This window comes from Gavialis gangeticus, unplaced genomic scaffold (genome assembly GCF_001723915.1).
Source record: "Gavialis gangeticus isolate Ggan-Ray unplaced genomic scaffold, GavGan_comp1, whole genome shotgun sequence".
Classification (NCBI taxonomy): Eukaryota; Metazoa; Chordata; order Crocodylia; family Gavialidae; genus Gavialis; species Gavialis gangeticus.
This window is the reverse complement of record NW_017729001.1, coordinates 16,665,830-16,673,876: the sequence shown is the minus strand read 5'-3', so window position 1 is coordinate 16,673,876 and position 8,047 is coordinate 16,665,830. Positions and strand designations below refer to the sequence as shown.

Sequence of the window (8,047 nt, the reverse complement as noted above, 5' to 3'; positions counted from 1 at the left end):
CATGTACCAGTAAGCATGCCCAAAATAAGGATCTTACTGGCATGTGCTGTAAGGCAGCTATGTTATACTTGTTCCAGGGTGTAGTGTGTATGGAATGGGCTTGCCAAGCTTCATTGATGCAATCCTTAGCCCAGTGCTGTAATGAAGAGAAGTCATAAAGTGCTATAAAAATGCACCCAGGATTAATGGACATCCTTAGCAAAAAAAGAAAAGAAAAAAGCGGTCTAGAAAATTTGACATATAAGGAGATGTTGGAAGATTTGAGGTTATCTGGTCTGAAAAAGAGAAGATTGAAGGGTAATTTGATAACGGTCTTCAAATGCAAAACAAGTTGTTCATAGAGATCAATTCTTCTCTCTGTCCATGGGGACAGGACAAGAAGCAAGGGTCTCAAGTTGCAACAAAGGACATCTAACTTTGAAATTAGTAAAGACTTTCTAGCCATGAGGGTGGTTAAACACTGGATTAAATTACTAAAAAAGGTGGTGGAACTTCCTTCATTGGTAGTTAGAGGTTGGGCAAAACACTTGGCTGGGATGGCTTATATGGGAATGATCTTGCTATTCTTCCAGTCCTGTTTTTCTGTCGTTCTAATTTTGGCCTTAAATATAGTATCGTCTATAATTTGGAAATAATATGAAGTGACATGATCACATGTGTTCTGAAGATACATTCACTACTGTTTGGGAATTACTGAGATGTTACAGCGATGGACATCATAAAATGAGGCAGAGTAGCAATTCTGCATTCTGAGTGGGATCTGAATGCTAAGCAGGCAGTCAGATCAGGGATATGTTAACTAATGAGGGTAGAAAGAAATGCAATATGTGAGGGTCCCAGGCAGTAAGTACCATCCACTCCATGCACAGAATGAGATGGGTCCTGTGGCAGAAAAATAGTATAAGACCATGTAATTAAAGCCTAGTATTATAATGCATACATGTGAGAAGGGGCCAAATAAAGGTTTCCCTGGCCATCTTCAATCCAACACTGCCTTGATGATGTTACATTTTTGTTATGAAATATATTTTATAACTTGCAGTCCTGTAGAGTTCTGGTTTCTGTATGCCTCATCTATAGATCTCACTGTCAAATTCAGTCGTGTTTCCTGTACTACCTTACACCAAAGGTCTTCAAAACATTTTACATGCATTAATGACTGAAGGCCAGTATGAGCAAAGGGGTAGAATATAGAACAGAGTGCTCTGTTGTTCTTGTTGTTGTACTATGGAGGCTTTGTGTAGTTTCACTTCCTCTTGGTGGTTTGTTTGGATTTTCCATCTGCAAGTTGCACATTTTTTGTGACCTAAAATCATTGGAAATAATAGGTAGCTAATATTTTTGACTGTGCACTCAAGTGTTCTCATGAGCTATTTGAAAAAAACACTATAAAAGATGAGTAGGTAGCTTGTTACTTTATATCCTGTTTGGAGAGTCAAATTTGCTTGGCTAAATTTTCTGTAATACAGACCATTTCCAGAAATGCAATTTCGGTTTTGTTTGAAATCCAACTAACTAGGTCCAAGGATACCTGATATTCTGTCTGCTTGGCAGCTGCTTAGGTTAACCAAGTCATCCACTGTTTGGGGTAGTTCCATTGGGTAGGACACTGCAGATGCTGCAGTGAGGGTAAAGAAACCTTTCTCTTTCCCTTTCTCTTTCTCTACAACAGTATTTTGAATTGTTTGCACTTGAACAGACTTGGCTTGGGACATGTTGTCAGTGTTCTGCCTGTCATGCCTCTCATTTTGCTCGTATACCACTGTGACCTATGAGAGGGAAAATTGCACTGAAGTACTGGGAAGGCAGGGAAAAGGCTTGCATACATACTAAGTTTTAGTTGGAAGACTATTGCCCCATAAGGGCTGCAGTGTTTTACGGTTGTATATTTTTACCAATTTCGTGTTCTATAGTAACTGTTAAATCTACTAGAAAAGTTACGGTATGGAGAATTACTGTGTATCAAAGCAATCTGCTCCTACCTGCAGTATATTTAAAAAAGAGAAACACTCATTTGCAGTATATTTAAAAATATATCTGCAGTATATTTAAAAAAGAGAAACATGCTCATCTGGTTTTTCTTTATTACTGATGCCCCATGGAGTGATGGCATTGCAGTAGAAAAGAGATGTTTGGCTATTGTTTAGCTTGCATGCTACATCCTTTCCCCCTACCCTTCATTTGTCTTGTCTAGTTAGATTGTAAATTCTTTGGGTGGGACTGTCTGCTACTCTGTGTTGCATAATGGAGCCTCATTTTTGGATGGCTCCAAATCACAACCACAATATAGCATTTCTAAAATCTAAGAGTATGTTTTTCAGTTGCCTATATGCTAAATGCTCCCCCTTGCTCAGTTAGTGGGCATATTTAGCACATGGTTTCTGATGCAAATGGACTTGTGCCCTTTTCTTGTGGTTGTCCTTTTAATATTTCACTTGAAATTTGTCTACTTTTATTCTTGGTGTTTGGTTTTTCATAGTCCTGGTTGATGATGTGGGTGGGCACATTGTTCTAAAGCACTTGCTTGTATATCATTCTATTTTACAACAGATCCTGTGTCGTAACAGAATCTCTCGACTACTCGTTTCCCACTTCTTTGCTTACTTGAGTATTTGTGCTGATAAATCTTATGTGAAGTTTTTGCTTGTTTTTTTTGTTTTAAACTGCAAAGCTTCTCTGGATTGTCTAAATGCAGTCCTATTAGGTTGGTAAAAAGCACTGGTTCAAAACAAGAGTCTTTACTGTATTGTTTTGCAGGACTTTAAACGGACTTGGTATCTTGGTGTGTTCCATGGATGGATCAGTGGCATTTTTGGACTTTTCCCAGGACGAACTTGGTGATCCCCTCAGTGAGGAGGAGAAGGTACTGGGAACTCTCAGAATAAATGTGATTGTACATTCTGTATTAAGATCATAGGCTAAAGACTACTCAGAGAACTTCACAGTGAGACTTGTTTTCATTTTAGAAAAATGTGGTCCTGTCTACTTTCCAAAGCCAGAGAGAGCTTTTACTTTAAAAAAGAAAAAAAAGTCATTAACTTAAACCAATCTGTGGTATTAAATATCCTTTCCAGGGTAGAAACTGTTTGGAAAACACTCATCTGCTTACGTTGCATTATATTGTTGAAACTTTTTTGATGGCCTAGCTTCAAAATTATTGTTTTAAAATTATTTTAGGGGCTTTGTATGCAAGTCTTTTTTACTTGCTTTGCTATCAGCTTGTTTTTCACTCACATTGCAGCTGGCAATTGTAGCATTGCTTTGCGTTAGATGTTATCTGGAAGCATAAACAAAATGATGGGAAAGAAACTCTTTGGATGGTACATAAATAATACTGGAAGTGCATATGGTATATTGATCCTAATAGATTTGTGTGATGCCTTTATAACACAATTGCTGATATACTGGTAACAGCTGTAATCAGGTTTTCTTATATTTGCATTTTTAACACCTACAGAGCAACATTCATCAGTCTACCTATGGTAAAAGCTTGGCGATAATGACAGAGGCTCAATTGTCCACTACCATTATTGAAAATCCAGAGATGCTGAAGTATCAGCAGAGACAGCAACAGCAGCAGATGGAGCAGAAGAACTCAGCAATAAGGGATGCCACAGGGGCTGCAACGGCAGCTCCCAAAGTAGCAAGCATGGTTAATGGGGAGAGTTTGGAAGACATTAGAAAGGTAGGCCCTCTTGGATGGTGACTTGACAGCATCAAGTACAAAGCTAATACCTATCAAACTGTCTGTACAGGAGCAGACTGTGGTATCCTACTTGTGGTGAACAGCACATTAGTCCACAAGTAGCTCATTTAAGGTTAATGGGACCATTTGTGGTGGTCTAATGCTTTTAAACTGGAGGAAAGCTATGCAAATTTGATCTGTAAATATTCTTGTAATATATTTATGTACATTTATGTATGGGCTTCACAGTGTGCAGAAAAGGAAATCAATTAAAGATACTAGTTGTAAAGCAGGGTTTTGTAGCTTGATTTTTATCATGCAGGAGATCGGATATCAAGAACAATCCCTAGATTCACTTCTGAACTTACAGGGTGACTCCTTATATTCAGCATGCATAGGTTAGAGTATATTTCAGAGTTGGCTGTGTAATATGGAAAATGGGTCGCATGGCTGGAAAACATCTTTCCAGAAAGGTGGATACAAATCAGAACATATAGTATTTAGAATGAACTATTTGTATTTATGATGGTGCCTATGAGCACAAATCAGAAAATAGGGCTCCATTGTGCTAGGTACGGTATAAATTTTTATCAGAAAAGCTATTCTTGTTTCTAAAAGCTTGCAGACTGAAAATGCTGTTTATTTGTATTGACAGGAGATTGAGCAAAAGGTAATAGTTGGGAGTCTAAGTTCAGAAACATAATTAAAAAATAGTCCCTTCATAACTGAGAAACACGTTACATATGATGCATCTACTGTTGTGTCATTTGGAGGACACATTCTGATTGATTTGATTATTTTTCTGTTCCCCAACAGAATCTCCTAAAGAAGCAAGTGGAAACGCGGACGGCAGATGGCCGGAGAAGGATCACACCTCTCTGCATAGCTCAGCTGGACACTGGGTATGCTTTGAAACTTTTTGTTTTTATTCTCTCTCCTCTACTTCCAGCTCCAAATGAAAAGTCAGGTCCTTCTTAATTACTTTGTCTTTTAAAATGTCTTATCTTCAGAAAATTTTAATCCACAGGGTGTTTAACTTGCTTTGCAACTATCACTTCATCTACCACCATAATGCAGCCTTTTCTTGGGTGGGAAGCAGCAGCTGTTCTATGGAGACAATACTGCACATAAATTTAAAGAAAAATAAATTAAAATTATAACACAGAATAATTTAGGTGAGGAGACTGTAATAGTCTAAATCAAAATTTGGCTGATATCCAATGGTAAATACCTTTTCCATCATGGAAATTTGTATGGGATCTTGATTGACCATCAGTGCAGTTTTATGTCTCATCAAAAAAGTTTTCCTTTCTAAAACTGTATTATCTTATTGAGTAATTTAGTTGTAGATTAGGCAGTCTGGATTCCTGTCCTCAGCATGAGCATTTTTGCTTGCATTTTTAAAGAGGAAAAGTTGCATGAAATAGATGCCAAACAACAGGCACGTGAGTGAAAAATTAACATACTTTTAAGAAGCTGCTTAAATTACTCCATGATGAGTCTAGAGTGCTTTCTAGAAGATACATCTGCATACAGTGTATTCATGTCAGCAACAATTTTTACTTAAATGAGCGACTTTCACTGGCAGTATTCTTATATATTTGTGACTATCTGCAGTCATCCTTGTGTTATCTTAATAGTAAGATCTTGATACTCCCTTGAAGTTAGACAGGTTGTATCTGAAAAGGCAGCTTATTCTGAGCTTTAAAAGATATAGGTAATGTTCTGCTTTAAACAGCTAACTTTATATAATATAAACACATTAAATGTTTATTAGAGTTCATCAAAAATGGTTGAGCTTCTCCCCAACCTGTTCTTCAGGAGTTGGGTAATAGCTGTTACCCCAAAGTAACACATCATCCTTTTATTTCATTAATTAATAAAGGCAGATAAACCAAGATACACCACATAAGCCTCAAATGTATTTAAAATAAGAAAAGAAAATCAATGGAAGAAACTGAAGGTTTTAAAAAAAAATTAAAAATCATGTTTATGTATCCTCCCACAAAAGGAGATAAAAGTTGGCTTAAAATATTCCTTAATAAACCATGCCAATACAAGTTAGATATTTGATTTTTTTTTTTTTTTTTAACATTTTCTTACAGGGATTTTTCTACAGCATTCTTCAATAGCATCCCAATATCTGGATCTCTGGCTGGGTCAATGATGTCTTCTCAAAGCAGCCAACAGCTTGTGTCATTAGAGTCCAATGCAACCAACTCCCTCAATACTTCAAAGCCTTCCATAGAACCAACAGCAGCCAGTATAAAACCAGCAGATGATGCAGCAAATAAAGATGGGTCAGTATGTGCAAGATGTCTAATTTTTTGCCTTTGTGACTTTCTACAGTTTTTATTCTTCATTATGATGAACAAATCTGCAGCCCAGGCCTGAAACTGAACTTCTCAAGCACAGCCCATTATTTCTATTCTTGTTCACTGCTCTAAGAATCCATGAGATTACTCCATGCTGAGTCTAGAGTGCTTTCTAGAAGATACATCTGCATACAGTGTAATTAGTAGTAAAGAGTGCATCTGAGTGCAATTAGTAATAAAGAAACTGTCCAAAACTGCAGTTTTGGGGCTGCATAAATGGAAATATTGTGTGCCGGAAATGGAACTAAATGGTACTAATTAGTGCAGGTTAGACCTCAGCTGGTGTAATGTGCATTTTTGGGCTCTGCATTTTAAGAAGATATAGAAAAATGAGGGGCAGAAGGATCCCATGAGGTGAGGGTGTGGGGAGATGGACTAGTAGGTACATATTTACTTAAAACACTGCTGTGAGGTATGGACACATGGAGCCAATTCAAGATGCATGAACAGTCTTAATTCTAGTGTTCTAACTTGAGTACTGTATTTGGCTTTGAAACCTTAGTAATGTTCTTTTAACATCAGCTTTTTTGTATGTAAATTCATAAAAAGCAAATTGAAAACAGTTCTATCATACTGACATTCATGTGTATTCCCATAAACAAGATCAGCAGGGTTGAGCCTTTAGATTAACCATGCTTCAACTAATACAATAAATGACAGCAGGGTATTTATTTACTGATAGTAAAATGATGGGGCAACTAGAAATCTTGGGGTTCTCTTCCACACTGCAGGGGAAGAGGCTGCTTTGATGTTCACTTTTCTGCCCATTCCCTCCCTCCTGTTCCTTTCATTTTCCCTACCCCTGTCTGTCTGTCCTGATCGGCACATCATATTTTTCCTTCCAGACCTGCTTGCCTTATTGAGGCAGACCTGTTTTCCCCATCTAGGCTCGCTGTCCAAGTTCTGGTCATTCCTTCCCTTTCAGTTGCTCATTTGATTTCCTTCTTCCCCAGTCTTCTGGTCTTAATCTGCTTCTTAGGAATCTTTTGAGGCTAGCCAAGGTTTAGAACATACTGACAAAAGAAAGGATAAATTGTCTTATAATTTATGTATTTCCATGTGTGGTCAGTTTCATTCAACTTCTAGCTTTGGTAGGAGGTTTTGAATAAGCATTGATTGGTGATCCGGAATATAGGTTTCCAAATATTCATGTTTTTTCAATCTTTGGGTTTTTGTTCTCTTTTTCCTGAACAGTGTAAATGCTACCTCTGCTTCAGCTGCTCCTCCTGCATCATCTTCTGTTTTAACAACCCCATCCAAGATTGAACCAATGAAAGCATTTGATTCCAGATTTACAGAACGATCCAAAGCCACCTCGGGGACTGCTGTTGTAACAAATACAAATCAGACTGCCATAGACAGGTAAGAGACCCTTCAAGTCAGGGGAGGGCAATAAAGCAAAGAGTTACAGCTATACGGTTCCCTCAGCTCTGCATACATTAATGCCAGGTGTCTCAAGATTGACTTGGATTTCCTCTGTAGATGGAAGCCAGGAAGAGGAGGTGCAGGTGATTAAAGTTTTGAGGTAGCATTAGCCATGCATGTTCATATCTGTTATGTGGCCTCAAGCATGTGGGGCCAAAGAACCTCAAAACTTTCAGTTAAAACTTTTGCTTTGAGATTTAAAATCATTGTGTGTTCTTCATGGAGTATAAAAATAGCCAGTGTGCCTCCATATAACAAACAGTAAATTCCATCCCCACATAAATTATGTTTCCATGAGATATAGAAAATATCTCAGCATCCCAGTAGCTGCAGAGAAATTTCAGTGTTCTGTTCTAAAAAAGATCCAATAAGAAATATTGCTTTTAAAGTTCTTGCCTATGGAGCCACAATTCTTAAATCTAAAAATGAAAACATTTGCTATATGACCAATCTGTGCAAGTTATAACACCTCTATCCACACGTCCCATAACAAATTACGTAAAGGTCACTGTTGTTTGCAAGACAGGTATGTGGTCTTTAAAAAAAAAAAAAAAAAAAAAAA

General features: G+C 37.5%; 1 protein-coding gene across 1 annotated transcript in view; it reads left to right on the top strand.

Moving 5' to 3' along the window:
* LOC109290447 (protein HIRA) overlaps positions 1 to 8,047 on the top strand; it is an 80,886-nt gene that overhangs the window by 57,649 nt on the left and 15,190 nt on the right. The window contains exons 11-15 of the mRNA XM_019506955.1: positions 2,758 to 2,863; positions 3,458 to 3,685; positions 4,502 to 4,587; positions 5,791 to 5,985; positions 7,255 to 7,422. Coding sequence (XP_019362500.1) covers positions 2,758 to 2,863; positions 3,458 to 3,685; positions 4,502 to 4,587; positions 5,791 to 5,985; positions 7,255 to 7,422 — 783 coding nt within the window. The remainder of the gene's footprint in view (positions 1 to 2,757; positions 2,864 to 3,457; positions 3,686 to 4,501; positions 4,588 to 5,790; positions 5,986 to 7,254; positions 7,423 to 8,047) is intronic.